The sequence below is a fragment of the Macadamia integrifolia genome, unplaced genomic scaffold (genome assembly GCF_013358625.1).
Source record: "Macadamia integrifolia cultivar HAES 741 unplaced genomic scaffold, SCU_Mint_v3 scaffold624, whole genome shotgun sequence".
Taxonomy (NCBI): Eukaryota; Viridiplantae; Streptophyta; class Magnoliopsida; order Proteales; family Proteaceae; genus Macadamia; species Macadamia integrifolia.
In genome coordinates this window covers 133575-149679 of record NW_024870500.1, presented here as the reverse complement: position 1 = coordinate 149679, position 16105 = coordinate 133575, and the positions used below count along the sequence as shown (strand labels likewise).

The following is a 16105-nucleotide window of genomic DNA, read 5'->3' as shown; positions in this document are numbered from 1 at the left end:
GTACCTTATAATCTCTCTCTCTCTCTCATTGACGTAGCTGTTGTGGCGGAAAGTGACGACCGGCACACCGTCCATTCGCCGTCCACCTTTCATATATATGAAAGATGAAAGATGAAAGATGAAAGATGAAAGATAAGCCACATATTTTCATATGACTTAAATTAACGAAATTATCCTCATCTTTGTCACAAATTCATGTTGATATTAGGGATAGTTCATTAAATACAATCAGGAAATATGTCTTTCTAAGTTCGACTCCTCTTATTTCTTTGAGATCACTAATACATGGGGTGTGTAGAGTTCTTCATTACTTTTGGTGAAAGTTGAATGGTTCTCATTCACCCTGCTATTACCTCGTCCATGCAGGTGTGAGGTCAATATAGGATCGTGGGACTAGTGAAATTGAAGGCTTGAATACCAATCGCTAACAAAAAATAAAAAAAAATTCATTAAATGCAAATTTTATGAATTCAACTGTCATTTTGGCTAGAAGCATCGCTTAATTAATGGGCAACTGAACCAATTGTTTGAGGATACTGTCACTCCTTTATTTCTAGTTGCTTTCCTTCATTTACTTCATGCATGTATCATGTGAATCTGTTTATGAAATCTAGGCTTCTAGTGCTTCTAGGTTTTCTATTTCATGTGTTTGATTGTTTCAGCCACCCTTTTTTCTTATAAATGTTTCTTTCAGTCGGAGATTCCCTTGTGCTGACTAATTTTAATAAAAATTTCAATGGTTGAAAAGAAGAAAACTATGAAGTTTGATATACGTAACATCATTGATTTTAGGACCAAGGTTTTTATCATCCATAGTGAAAAGAAAATCTCTTAATGTTGTAGGGTGTCAAACAATTGGTTTGGTTTGATTTCTATTGATCCTAATCAATTTTATGCATGTACTAAACCTAAAGCAAAACTTAACCATAAGGTGAGATTTTATTTCAGTGTCGTCAATTTTGGGTTTTCATAGTGGGGTCTTCTTGGTTTGTTTTTGGTGTGATTTTTTTTATTTATGAAAAAATTAATTTAAAAAAAAAAAAAAAAAAAAAAGTTGGGGGAGGGGATTGGGTACCTAGACTGTGTCACTCTCTCTCCCTCCCCCTTGAAAATGACCCCATGTGTTCCTCCCCATCCTACCTTTCATTGATGTTCACTGTTAGCTTGGAGCAAGTGGGCAGTGTGCCCAAACCTCTCCCATAATTGGGACACTATATTCTGTTTAATGTTTTGAAACAAAAATACTTAGCAATTATTTCCTTGTTAAATCAAGGATCATTTTTATCAAAAATAAAAATAAAAAATAATAATAAGGATTATTGTTTGGTTTGTTGATCGAGTTGGCATATGTGGGATTTTTATATGAATTAACTGAAACTATGATTTTTATCAATAATATTGTTTCGTTATCTTAGGGATCATCCATCAGACAAGGACAATCCAAAACTTGTTTCTTATGTGACACTAGCATAATAAACTTATTCTAATAAATAATTCAATTTATCAGATGATTATTGACTCACATTTTTTGATATTCAAATTGAGTCAGCACAAATAAATTATAATATAATATAATATATATTAATTTGGCTAATGCATTTCTCATGCCATCCCTATATAAAGTTTTTTATATAATTATTAGACTCATCTTTCATCAGTATTATATGTTATGGCAGGCCAGCCTTGATAAACTTATCAAGGTGGCTGAAATTTGTGTCGTACATTATATTTAATGGGGTTCAAATTTGGTAAACATGTTGACTCTAAGGGTTTTTTGATTTTTTTTTTTCACATGTAAAATTTTATCCCATATACATTTTATCAAGTAGAAAAATAAAAATTTAAAAACCAAAAAAATTAAAAAATGCCTAGTAGCGGTCGGGAATATTGGAAACATGCATGGATATACATGCAAATATAAGAGAGTATTTGATTGAAGGGAAAATGTTCTTTGAGCCACTGGGGTAGGGTACACAAGCACCTCTTTTCTATTTCTCCCTCCTCATATAAAATGACCTTGCTGGTGTGCTAATGTAAGATATTATTTTGCCACACCTCATTGGTGTGCTCCTTTACATTGCTTGCTTAGAGAACCCTAGCTATCCCTTGATTGAATTAGATTGATATTTTGACATGTGATTAATCCAAGGTATTTACTAACTATTCCATAGTTAGAATTGCTACGTCATAATTTCATACGGCATAAGGAGATGGGTTGTCTTGATAAGATTAACAAGATTGGAACCATTTAAATGAGTTCCCCTCCCCCCTCCCCCCTCCCCCCTCCATATGTTAACATTGATTATTAAATTAGAGACTTGCTCATTTGTTTGAGTATAGGAAAAAGGTTATTCACGGGGTGGGATGGCGTATGCAGAATCTCCCATGCCACTCTAATTAGGGCATGAGAAACAATTTCATTAACAGTGATCCCACATAGTCAAGGAAAATTAAATTAAAAATGTTGGTAAAAGTATCTCCTCACTTCCGGCTTGAAAGAATTTGAAGATCTTCTTCCGTTCTTTCAAACCCAATTGAAATGCCAATCAGAAAGACCCTCCAAAATAAGGAAGGATAATATGTAAGCTTCTCTCATATACCTATGATTGCCGAATTGGTGAATAATAAGCAAATGGAGGCAACAAGAAAAGCCCTTTCACCCTTGTTTGAATAAATTGATTTATATACACTCTCTCTCCTAATTGTTGAGCTGATTTATGAGTACCATCACCTAAATTCCGTTACCCATAAAAATATATTATGTTCACGAGGACCTTTCAAGTTATTGATTGTGAGGCTTTTTCTATAGTTTAACAACATAATTTTCTTATGATGTGTTAAGGTCTTTTTTTGGTGGGAATGGAAGGTAGAAGAACCGTATACTAGTCAAAGTACACCCACCTTTTTTTTTCGATAAATGTCAAAGTACAACAACTGGATGGTAGACAAATTGGAAAATAAGAATTTGGTAGGAACACTAGAAAAAGAAAAAAAGCATTTTAGAGAAACGTGTTTGGCTCTAATTTTGATGGAGAAACCGAAGGAATGTACAAAACCCGAACGCGATGCACGCGCGGGGCATCAGTATTAACTTATGAGTGGGTCCCACTAAAAAAAAATGTTTCTCTGAACTGCCGGTAAGCTATACCTTTGTACCTCACTACCTTGTGTCTATCTCTCTCATTATTTTTCACAATTTATAATTATATAATACAAAAGATGGGTCCCACTTGTATTTTTTAAAAAAAGAATATAATCTAATACAATCCTTTTTGGAAATAAAAAAAGCGGAAAAAAAACTTTTTAAATGAGTAAATGTTCTCTCTCTCTCTCTCTCTCTCGTCTCTGTTTTTCTGATGAAATAGTCCCTACTCTGTTCTTTGCAACTATTTCCTCCACTTCTAATAGTCTGAAGCACAATCGTCCAAACTCCACAAACACAGAATACGCAATCGAGAGAAAAAGGACGAAAGAGGAGAGAGTCATAGAGATACGGAAGAATCTCTCACAAACAATGGGGTGAAAAAGTGAGGAAAGCAGCTGTTCGACTGTAATCACAGCTGCGTGTAGAAACTCTTAAGATCAATTCTTGATTTTTATGGTGAGTTCTTTGTCTTTTAAATCATGAAAAATTGATTTTGATACCATATTCGCTATGCTTTTGTTTTTGTATTAATGGGTGTGTCTCCGATCTCTTTCCTTTTCTTTTTTGAATTTCTTCTGGTTTTCAGTTCCTATTTTTTTTTTGGTGATTGAGGGAATTCCCATGTTGTTAATTGAGAAACTCTGTAAGTATTTGATGTTATCTAATCTTCTGTTTCGGATTTGGCTGTTGATCAGGTAGTGTTGAGGAGTTTGAAAAGAGAGGAAAGGGTTGTTGTTTTCAAGTACTTTCTGGACTTTTGTTCTATTTATCAGGTAGTTCGCTTGATATGTAAGCAGGGACTTAAAGAAGGTTATTTCATCTTCTCTTTCTAATTCCCTTTATTAATGTCTGTTGATGTCTGTAAGCAGGCACAAGGACTGACGGATTAAAAGCTTCAAAACCCTTTTCTTCTCACTTCCAAATCGGGGTTTTAAGATCCAATCAAGCTTTATTCTGGCTCGAATCCCTTACCTGGATTTTTATAACTGGTACAAGGATCGGGGTTTTGCCAGACCAGAACAGATTGCGTTGGTGATCTTGGCTACAGTCATGACAACCTTGTTACATTCCGACTCTAGACGCTTGTACTCCTGGTGGTGGGATAGTCATATAAGCCCAAAGAATTCCAAATGGCTTCAGGAAAATCTTACAGGTATTTCTCTCCGTTCTGGTTTGGTTGGAGTTTTCTGACAATTTTTTTTCCTGTTTTGCTCAGCTCACTTCCGTGTGGTTTTCTTGAGATAATTAGCGTTTTTTTTTTGGGTGGTGGTGTTGGTTGTAGTTGTTGTTGTTCATGGGAAACATGATAGTGATAACTGATTATTTCCCTTTTTCTGTATACGTTTCTGGGTTTTCCTGAAACACATTCATGAAAAGTCTTAACCAGTGTTCTAAGTATCGGTATGGTATGGGTAGTATTAGCTGATACGTATCAGTATCGCTGGAGCCCGACACCGATAAGGATTGGCCAATATAGTAGAAAAAGAGTTTTTTAATCAAAAAGTGACCTTTTGATCTCAAATCAGACTGATTCAAACAATTCGAATTGGTATCAGTATGGCAGTAACCGATATGGTTCGCAATACCGTGTTTCATAGCCTTGGTCTCAAGACTACGGAGTCCGAGAACTAGGATGGAATTTATTTTGTATTTTCCCGATTAAGCACCATTTAATTTCCAATTTACAGCTTAGCTGTTACTTTGCCCTGTTGTTGTATATCAGCTATATTTGACCATCTTATCTGGCAAAAAAAGGACTGTAGTGGGGAAAAGAAATTTTTTATTAGAGAATCACTGTCTTGTAGGCCAGGTGCATGAAATTTCGGTGTTCAGTGAGGAATAAACCATAAGGGAGTAGATTGTTTTTCTTCACATGTGATTAAGTTCTTTGTGAGTGTTTCTGTCTGGATGATGCTTTGGATTCCTGATTATGTTTGAAGAGAGAAGGTATTGTTTGTAGATGTTGAATGGGCTTAACTCACATGGGGTTTGTGATTTAAGCCCAGGTCAGTTACAGTTCATGGAAGCACCATTGGGTCTTCAAGTGAAAGGAAAAAAAGAAAGAAAAAGGAAAACACGAGTTCTGACTATGTGGTACATTCATTTCCTTTTGGGGATTAACTAACTTTTGTGTAACTTCGACGCATTTTTACTTCACTGAACTGATCTAATGGAAATGTGATTATAATTATATATAGAAATTGATTTCCTAATTCTCGAATAACAAGGAAACAATGAGAAGTTATAGTATACTACCTAAACAACTCAACTAAGCCTCATCTCAACTAAGTAGGGTTGGCTATATGGATCATATTTCACCATTCAACTCTATTCAAGACATGCTTGTTGTCAGTTAACCCTAATTCGTGCCATGTCTTTTCTCACGAACTCTCACTAAGTCATCTTTGACCTCGTCGAGCAGTTTTAGCTCTTCCAATTTGACTCATATCATTCCTCCTTACTGATCATTTAGGGTTGTTTCTTTCCATGTCCGTGCCACCTCAAAGGACTCTCTCAGTGATGAGGGTTTGCTAGGCTGAAACAAGTCGACACTAACAAACATACAGAAACAGAATCGCAGTGAACCAAAACAGAGCGACACTTTGATTAAAGAGATTTCTAAAATGGTGAATCTGGTGAAAGTGAAATTAAGATATCTTACAGAACCTATGGGGGTACTTAAGTGGTAAAAATATTAAAGGAAGTTAATGGTTGGATGATGAGAAACTGACAAGGACAGAAATTAGAAAATCACAAAAACTGCAAAACGGTAAGTCAAAAAAACCGATATAACTCATGAACTAGCCATCTGATGAACACAAGATTTATGTTGAATGGATTAAGGATGGAGGAGAGTAATATAGTTTAATATTAGCCAAAGCTGATGGACAGATTCTTGGAATCTATCGCTGAAGTTTAAACTAGGTTGCTGTCCAACGGTAGATATCAAACATCAAAACAGTGCTGGAAATCAACTAACAGAATATGGAAGGACTTAATAACAGTGTTGGAAATTAAGTAATAACAAAGTAGAAGGTTAGAAGTCACCTAGGGATGCCCACGGTAGGAAGTAGGTTGCTGGAATGCTTGCTGGAACAGTGTATGACAGGGAAGAAACTCAACAGAGATTAGAGAAAAGAAGAAAGAGATGTGTTATGTGTGTCTCAAATTCTTGTCCCTGTTTTGAAGATTGCCCTGCTCCAACATTTTTGGTGGCAACTTGAATGAGATTTTTTCTAAGATTTGTGATGGGCTCCAGGCTTGGTTGCGACCTGATGGATCGACCCAACTGGAGGAGTACTTAGAAGTTTTATTGTCTTGTTGTGCAAGTAAGAAAGACAAGACTGAATTGGGGATTTTCCAGTTAGGGTTTTCAGGGAGAGTTCTTGAGAGATATCCATTGTATCTTTTCTTCCAACATAGTGAATCATTGTCAGCTTTGCCCGTGGATGTAGCACATCACATTGGTGTGTGAACCGTGTTAAATCTCTGTGTCATTATGCTTTAATCTGTTCATTTTTCTTCGTCTTTCTTGGTGGTTGTTCTAATTCTTGAATAACAAGGAAACAATGAGAAGTTATACTCCCTAAACAACTCAATTAGGCCTCATCTCGACTAAGTAGGGTTGGCTATGCTGTAATTGGGCATAACTACCCTCACTCCAAGGCTTCACTATCTTTGTTGCCACTTGCTTCACAACAAGGGCTGTCACTGATTCACCACAGTGCACACACTCTCATAGAGTATAGTTTTTAAACATCAAATCTATGGGCTAGCTGCTCCTTCCTCTTTATTTATAATAAACAATGGCCACAATACAAAATTAGTGGCCCTTCTATTGTGTGGGGTTACTTGGCTGCCAATATATTTAGGAACTTCTACGAAGATGATCCTTGCTATTACAAATATTAGGAACTTGCTAAAATAAAAAGGGACTGTTAGTTGCTACTACTTTCAATGCTCCAATATCTCCCACACAAGCTGGCTTCATGGGGCCCACACCAAGTCCACATGAACACCACGCGAACATTGTTCTTCCTTGAACTGCATCACTCAGCTTATCATGTATTGAATTTACTCCTAGATTACCTCTAGTAGTGTTCATTCCTTATTTTATATTTTCTAATTTTACCATTCATCCATATCAATATTTTCATCTGAGCTACTCAAATTTTGTTTATATGCTATTTCTTCATTGCGCAACATTCAGCTCTGTACATCATTGCTAGTCTGATAGTTTGTCTTATAAAATTTTCTATTGAGTTTTAGTGGGATGCGTCGATCACACAACACTCAAAAAGCACGTCTCCACTATTGTCCACCTTGCTTTAATTCTATATGCAACATCATCCTCTATTTGTCCTTTTTTATTAATTAGTGAACCTAGGTATCAGTTATCACTTCAAGGTGTCTCCTTAGCATCAATTCTTATTATCACACTTTCAGCCTTATTTCTGCTAAAGTTACATCCACATACTCTGTTTTTATTGGTTTATCTGAAACCTACCATGAACCAAACATTGCAAAGGTATGATTATGCTGAATGTGATTAGTGTGGTGGCAGACCTTGAATGTAATGAAATTCTATAGATGGGTCAACTCTCAAATTGAATGAATAGGTCTGTACAACTTAACTAAAATGCAGGAAAAGTATTTCTAGACAATAAAGGGTTTTTCTTAAACTTATTTAAATTTTCATAATATATCTACCAAAAAAAAAAAAAATCTGTGTTTTGATGGTTTGACATGATTTTAGTGTGGATTATAATTATGGTCTGACCTTGTTAGGGACTGGGAAAATGTTTGTGGGTCTCATGTCAACTTTGGTGAGGAGTGGACTGACCTAGGTAGTATGGCATAAAAAATAGAGAAGGCACACCCAAATTTCAAGATATCTTTTGATAACACATTATAAGGGATTGTAATTCAGTTGTCAATTCTAATTTTCTTTTCCTCCCGAATGTTTATATGAGCCTGCCCCAGGATAGACTGTCTTTATTTCAATAAACTAGAATTTCTTGTGAGTACTTACATATTGATAACAATGAATGAAGAAGCTGGAGCATATGGCTGGATACAGCTCTGTTTCAATCAATGGCATTTTCTGTCTTTAATCTGTTATAGTGGTGGGAAGCCATTTTGGAGCATTTTGAAAAGCTTCTATATGGGAAAGTCTGAAAAGAATGTAGGTTAATTTGGTGCGGAACTTTCTGGGTTATTTTAATGAAGATATTACCTTAGATGGCATGGAATTGCAGGCAGTATTTGCTGAGCTGAACCGGAAAGATGGGATGAGGCTGAGTCAAGTTACCTGAGCATGTTGTTTAAAATATCAAATTTGTTTCTCTATTGTTGGTTGGTTTTTAACTTAGGTTGTGGCACGTCATTTCTTTTGGTAAATGTAAGGTGCAATTTTGTATGTGGTTCATCAATGTAATGAGCATTTGCCCCTGAAGTTATATCATGGGCCTTGCATGTTTTTCAAGGGATCTTAACACTTAGGTTTATGCTTCTTGAATCCATACTAAAGTCGATTATGATTGTGTATAATCTGTGGTCTATTAGTTTTGAATTTTCTGCTAAAGCACTTGTGGTTTGGCCACTGATCGAAGATGTGTACTTGAACAGATATGGATGCTAAGGTCAAAGCAATGATCAAGCTCATTGAAGAAGATGCAGATTCCTTTAAAGGGAGGGTGGAGATGTACTACAGGAAGCGTCCAGAACTTATGAAATTAATTGAGGAGTTCTACCGAGCATATCGTTCTTTGGCAGAAAGATATGACCATGCAACTGGTGCACTCCGTCAAGCCCATCGTACCATTTCAGAAGCATTTCCTGACCAAGTTCCCCCTGTGATGGCCGATGATTCATCTGAACCTCACACACCCAAGACACCACATTTTCTACGTGAACCTGATGACTTGCACAAAGATGCTCTTGAGCTTCCCTCATCACAGTTCCATACCATGAAAAGGAATGGAGGCTATTCTGAAGAATCTGATGCTGAAACAAGCAAAAGGGGGTTGAAACAGCTCAATGATATACTTGGGTCAGGTGAGATGTTGCCGAATCATGCAAAAGTTGCAGAAGTTAGGGTGCGAAAGGGCCTGAACTTCCAGGAGGTCGATGGGCAAGAACAAAACTTACATGATGGTGTGTTTCACTTGTCAACTGAGAACCAGAATCGAGCAAGTAAAGCCGAGATGGAGGTTCAAAAACTTAAAGAGGCTCTTGCTAAATTGGAAGCTGAAAAGGAAGCAGGCCTCCTTCACTACCAGCAAAGTATGGAGAAGATATCCCATTTAGAGACTGAAGTCTCAAGTGCCCAAGATGGTGCCAGAGGACTCCATGAACGAGCAAGTAAAGCAGAAACAGAAGTTCAAACCTTAAAAGCCATGCTCTCCAATCTAGAAGCTGAAATGGAAGCTGGGCTTCTTCGATACCATGAGTGTTTGGAGAGGATATCTAGTCTGGAGACCAAAATTACTAATGCAGAAGATGGTGCCAAAAATCTTGATGAGCGAGCATGTAATGCTGAAACTGAAGCTGAGAACTTAAAGGAAGCCCTCGCCAGATTAGAAAATGAGAAGGAAGCTGCTCTTCTTCAATATAATGAGTGTTTAGAGACGATATCTAATTTGGAGAACAAAATCTCTTCTACTGAGGAGGAGATGAAAAAACTTAATGAGCGAGCTGAAAGGGCTGAAACTGAAGTCCAGACACTAAAGCAAGCCCTTTCTATTTTAGAGGAACAGAAGGATGCAGCTGCTTTTCAGTATAAGCAGTGTTTGGAGAGAATATCTATTCTGGAGAGTGAAGTATCTCGTGCACAGGAGGAAGCCAGAAGACTTGACACTGAGTTAGAAACAGGGCTAGAAAAATTGCACAGTTCTGAAGAACATTGTCTTCTATTGGAGAGTGTAAATCAATCTCTGAGGTCAGAGATGGAAGCTTTGGTATGGAAGATTGGGATGCAAACTCAGGAACTTAAAGAGAAGCAGGAAGAGTTGCAGATATTCCACACTCGCATACAAGAAGAGCACGTGCAGTTCTTGCAGGCAGATGCTGCTCTTAGAACCATGCAGAGTTTGCACTCCCAATCTCAGGAGGAGCAGATAAATCTGGCAGTGGAGCTCCAAAAGACTGTTCAAGTGTTGAAGGATGTGGAGCTTCAGAAGCAGGGTTTGGAAGACAGAGTCCAACAAATTAAGGAAGACAACAAGATCCTGGAGGACCAGAACTTATCGTCTGCCAGATCAATGAAGAGTCTGCAGGACGAGATGTTTGGCTTGAAGGAGACAAAAGAAAAGCTTGAAGCGGAGGTTGAACTTCGCTTGGATCAAAGAAATGCTCTTCAACAAGAGATTTACTGTCTGAAAGAGGAAATAAATGACTTGAATCAGCGCCTTCTGAGTATAATGGAGCAAGTTGAGTCATTGGGTTTGAATCCCGAGTCCTTTGCTTCAGCTGTGAAGAACTTGCAGGATGAGAACTTGAAGCTGAAAGAAATTTGTCAGAGAGGCAAAGATGAAAAAGTAACTCTTTTGGAGAAGTTGGAAAACATGGAGAAACTTCTGGGGAAAAATGCTCTTTTAGAAAATTCCCTCTCAGATGTGACTGCTGAGTTAGAAGGATTGAGAGAGAAAGTGAAACTTTTAGATGGATCCTGCCAGTCTCTTCATGAAGAAAAATCTGCTCTTGTTGCTGAGAAGGCTAGCCTGGTTTCCCAGTTGGAGATTATGGCTGAGAAGGTGGAAAAGCTCTTAGAGAGGAGCACATTACTTGAGAATTCCCTTTCTGATGTGGTTGCTGAACTCGAAGGATCAAAGACAAAAGCAAAGAGCTTAGAAGAATCTTACCAGTCACTTGATAATGAAAAGTCTGCCATTCTTTCTGATAAAGAATCTCTGGTCTCTCAGCTACAAATTGTTCAACGAAGGCTGGAAGAACTAGAGAACAAATGCTCACAATTAGAAGAAAAATACTTTGGCCTGGAGAAGGAGAAAGAGTTCACACTTTGTCAAGTTAAAGAGCTACGTGTCTCCTTGGACCTAGAAAAAGAAGAACGTGCTAGGTTTTCCGAGTCAAGTGAAACCAGGCTAGCTGCTCTAGAAAAGCATATCCATGTCCTGCAACAAGAAGGTCAATGGAGGAAGAAAGAAATTGAGGAACAACTTGACAGATCCATGAACACTCAGGTTGAGATCTTCATCCTGCAGAGGTTTATCCGAGACATGGAAGAAAAGAATCTCTCTCTGGTTATCGAGTCTCAGAAACACTTTGAGGCTTCCAAGTTATCAGAGAAATTAATTTCAGAACTGGAAAAAAAAAATCACAAACTACATGTAGAAACAAAATTCCTGTCTGACCAAATTGAGAATCTTAGAACAGGGATTATTGAGATCTTGAATTCCCTTGAAGTTGATTCAGATTATGGGAGTCATAAGATCAGAGAAGATCAAGTGCTACTGCAGAATATTTTAAGGAAAATTGAAGATACAAATTGTTCTTTCTTGAGAGTTCAGGATGAGAAGCAACAGCTATCATTTCAAAATTTGGTTCTGCTTACCCTGCTAGAACAAATGAGACTAGAGACAGCACATCTTGAGCGTGAAAGGAACTCCCTTGATAAGGAGTTCAAACTCCGGATGGAGGAGCTATTGATGTTGCAAAATGAGAAACATCAAATTCTGGAGATGAATGTGCAGTTGCAATCAGAAATCAGGATGGGAGAGCAACGGGAGGAGGTTCTAAAAGCCGAAACGGAGAAGCTACTGGCTAAAATTTCTGATTTGCAGGAAGCTTGCCTTGTGTCACAGAATGAAAATTCCAAATCACTTGAAGAAAATGGATTTTTGAGGAAGGAGTTGTCCGACATGAAGAAGGTGGCACACATACAAGAGGAGGAAATAAGTGTTCTTCTTGGTAAAGCATTTGCTTTGGGAAATCTCTCCTTGATTTTTGAGGGCTGTAACACCGAGAAATCTGTGAAACTGGAAGAGTTTAGCAAAGATCTGGACTGTCTTCGTGGAGTTAACAGTGATCTCCAGAGTGCGATTAGAGTAATAATAGAAAAGTTGGAAATGGTAGAGAGGGAAAAGCTGCATCTCGAGAAGTCTGCTGAGGAATTAGAGAATGAGATGAATGGAGTCAGGAATGTAAATGGGCAACTGAATCATCAAATCACAACGGCAAAGGATCTACTTTATCAGAAGGAAATGGAACTTTCAGATGCAGAACAGAAGCTCGGAGTTACTGCAAGTGAGAACAAAATGTTATGTAACAATGTTGAGGAACTGAAGAAGGAACTGAATGAGTCTGAGATGTTAAGACAGGAGCTAGAGAAGCATGTCCTTGAGCTGTCAGCAGATAAAAGCTGTCAGATCGTGGAGATCAGTTGCATTCAGGAAGCAAATAGAGAGTTTGAATCTGAAGTCAGCAAATTACGTGAGGAAACCATACAACTAAAAAATGCTGAGAAAAATTTTAGTTGTGAGCTGCAAGAGAGAAGAAATGAAGTCATACTCCTGGAGGCTGATGCTGCAAAATTCTATGTAGACCTGCAGATGTCCAGTGTTTGGGAAGCTCTACTTGAACAGAAGGTTCATGAACTTGTTGGAGCATGTGAGATCCTTGAACATGATAGTGCTTCAAACAAAGTAGAGATTGAACAGCTGAATGGAAAACTTTCTGTTTTGGACGGTGAAAATGGAGGACTCAAAGCTGAGCTGGCTGCATATTTGCCTGTCATAGTTTCCTTGAGGGATGGTATCTCATCTCTTGAAGACCATGCTCTTTTGCAGACAAAGATGGAACCAATGGTAAGTTACTTTCTCTGCTTATGGTATAGACTTATTCCACCATTCAGAAACTCATGGGTTGAATCCATGATTCAGTTTGAGTTGTTTCAGTCCAAGCTATAATGAGGTCTCAAAACCTTGAGAGGCTATCTACCTTTTAGTTTTGATAGACAGCATTGGACAGTGGATACTTTGTTGACTGAGTTAATTACAGTATCTGCTATTCAATGTTGGATTTAGACAGTAAAGAAAGGAAAGATAAAGAATATTATATGACTACTTACTAGGCTTCTTTGTTGGCCAAGTGCATCGGCACTTCATCTGGGTGGATTCCCATGTATAGTCTGAGATTTAGAATAGTAGCATCACTAGGGTAGCAAAAATCTGGACAATTATATATGTCCATGTCCGTCTAAAATATCAACTGAAGTGCATCATTAACTTCCCCCTACAATGAAGCAAGAGAAAAATGAATAAAAAAATGCTAGTTAGAACTTTTGAACTTGAGACCTAACGGATGTGACACAATTCTTGCCAACTCAGTCAATACTCAATTACTAAAGCAACCCATAATCTTATTGTTATCTCAGTGTCTCAAATTTGGACAAACCTAGGTATTTTATTTGTCTGAATTGCCCAAGCCGGACACTCCCTACTTTTCAATTTGCACAAATAATTTCTGTAGGACTCTCTTTAACCAAGTTAAACAATCAGTTGGATCAGGCAGTCAAAATTTTGGCCACCCATAAGCATGTCCAATAAGGTCCCTTAGCAGTTAGCATTAGGATCCAGTTGATCACCTACTTGTTAAAACAATAGCACATGATGGGCTTCTAACACTCCATTATTGTGAGAATTGGGTGGGAAGTTCTTCCCCTCAGGTTCTCATTTTCCGTTTCTACCCATCCATATTACCTTGTTTCTTCAATATGAATTAGTATAAAACATCAAAGGAAATGCCATGATATTGGAGCCTCTTTTTTCCTTCATGGTTATAGAATCTTGCAATATTACTTCTAATTTTTAAATTATCAGGTGGATCATTACTTTTTGAGATTCGGAGTCCCAGAACCATTTTCCACTTAATGGAGCTTGTTCTAGCACTTCCAGTGTTTCTATTGTTCCACCTATATATCCCATATGTTTATTGTAGTGATCTTAACTGCCTCACATAACTTCATGCACTTGTTTCCAGGACGTAGAATTGAAAAATCAATATCATGATAAGAGTGAAGGACTGATGAGTGGAGATCACTGTGCTGTGCTGCCAAATGGAGTTTCTGATTTGCAGGAATTTCTGAATAGAGTCAAAGCCATTGAGAAGATAGTGGTGGAGAAGGAGAGGCTTGCAGTGCTGGAAAGCTTAGGCAAAGACAAGCAAGTGGCTGTGAAGAAAGAGATCAAAGGGTTAAGATCTAGGAACAGCTCCCGGAAAGAAAAAGAAGTTCAAACAAGCAGGGATATTGTCTTGCAACTAGAAGGCCCAGAACTTAGGGATGAGTCAAGTGATGACCCTCTACAGAAAACAGAACCCCAAATATCAAAAATAAAGAATGTTCTTCTGATGAAAGATATTCCACTTGATCATGTTTCTGAACAGTCATATTATGGCCATGGAGTTGGGCAATATGGCCTGAATAAGAAACGAAATGTTGAGACAGATGATGCCATGCTTGAGATATGGGAAACTGTTGATCATAACTACAACCTAGATCTTACAGTTGAGAAGGGACAGAAGCTGTCATCTGCACCTGTGAAGGGTGAGATTAATGCAAAGGAACGGAAGAGCAAGCATCCATCTTCAGAGTTGCAAGTTGAGAAGGAGTTGGGTGTTGACATACTAGAGGTATCTAGGAGGGTTACAGAGCCACATCAACAGGGGAACAAGAGGAAGATCCTAGAGAGACTTGCTTCTGATGCTCAGAAGTTGATGAACCTTTACATAACATTGGAAGAACTGAAAAAGAAGGTGGAAATGTTGGGGAAGAGCAAAAATTCCAAGGATATCGAGTGTGATACCGTGAAAGGGCAGTTACAGGAAATGGAAGAGGCCATCATGCAGTTGTCTGATGTTAACAGCAAATTAACTAAGACTGCTGAGGAGGGTCTCTTGTCCCCTGATGAAAAGTCTGCGTCAGAAATGGAGGAGACTAGGAATGTCCGAAGGAAGAGAGTCTCAGAACAAGCACGGCGAGTGTCTGAAAAGATTGGACGTCTGCAAGTTCGGATGCAGAAAATACAGTTTGATTTGTCGAAGCTGGACGAGTATAGAAGCAGCAAAGGACAAATAAAAGTCCCAGAAAGGAGGGTTCTCTTGAAGGACTATCTGTATGGCTATGGCGGTGCCAGGAGCAGCCCCAGGCGAAAGAAGGCTATATTTTGTGCTTGTGCGAGACCTTCAACAAAGAACTAGAGTGGTAAGCATACTTGTAAACTATGAATTGTTGATAAAACTTTCTATTGATATTTGTCTAAACTTTCGTTCCTAGAGATGGCATTTACATCTAGAGATATGTTCCCCATTTTTTTCTAGGATGTTTGTATTGGTCTTCTCTAGTTAATAGAATTGTACATGCGAGGCCAGGTAATCAAAAAAAGATGCTCGTATGAGCTCATTTCCTTCTATTTTGCATAAATTTGAGCTACTCAATCATTCCAATTTTCTCATCTTTGCTCAATGCATTTTGATCCTGTCTGGCTGCATCTTTTTCATCAATAATAATCAATAATTTGAAGAAATTCCTCTCTCTATATTGTTTATGATAGGTTTCTTGTTAACAGTGTCAGCTTGGGTCTCCTAGACAGTACAACTGTTAATTAGCAGGAAGTGGGGGAAAGAGAAGGTGAAGGATTACTCATGATACATTTGCATGATCTTGCTAATCCCAAACGAGGAAAAAATGAGGATTTGGGGGGGCTGGTCCTTATTTTGGGCCGTGCCTCTTTCCCCTTTCACCCTCCTCCCTCCCTTTGGTTGCGCTATTTGTAGTCCTAGCAGAGTATCCTACTTTTATATAAGAGCTAAAGCGAAAGTTTTCCTTCACTAGAGAAAAAGGAAATTTCCTCCTAATGAAGTGACAAATTGATTGGACTCTTGGGAGATTACACTCCCACCTCTATTGACAAGGTCAAAACTACGCTTTCCTTTGGCCATTTG

The 16105-nt window shown here is 38.1% G+C and overlaps 1 protein-coding gene across 2 annotated transcripts; it reads left to right on the top strand.

Moving 5' to 3' along the window:
• Positions 1 to 3341: 3341 nt before the first annotated feature.
• On the top strand, positions 3342 to 15571 carry LOC122069472 (protein NETWORKED 1D-like). Of its 2 annotated transcripts, none has more exons than XM_042633484.1 (5): positions 3342 to 3601; positions 3841 to 3918; positions 4015 to 4298; positions 8774 to 12969; positions 14144 to 15571. In XM_042633484.1, exons 3-5 carry the CDS (start codon positions 4196 to 4198, stop codon positions 15359 to 15361), a joined length of 5517 nt encoding a protein of 1838 aa, XP_042489418.1. In that variant the 5' UTR covers positions 3342 to 3601; positions 3841 to 3918; positions 4015 to 4195; the 3' UTR covers positions 15362 to 15571. The 2 variants fall into 2 exon arrangements, with proteins under 2 accessions (XP_042489418.1, XP_042489419.1); XM_042633485.1 differs by having other exon boundaries at positions 4012 to 4298.
• The last annotated feature ends 534 nt before the right edge of the window (positions 15572 to 16105 follow it).

Excerpts from the sequence above, each read along its gene's own strand:
- LOC122069472 (XM_042633484.1), top strand. The coding sequence starts at position 4,196 with ATGACAACCTTGTTACATTCCGACTCTAGACGCTTGTACTCCTGGTGG. Across the intron at positions 4,299-8,773 it reads GCTTCAGGAAAATCTTACAG|ATATGGATGCTAAGGTCAAA; the intron begins GTATTTCTCTCC and ends GTACTTGAACAG. Across the intron at positions 12,970-14,143 it reads AGACAAAGATGGAACCAATG|GACGTAGAATTGAAAAATCA; the intron begins GTAAGTTACTTT and ends ACTTGTTTCCAG.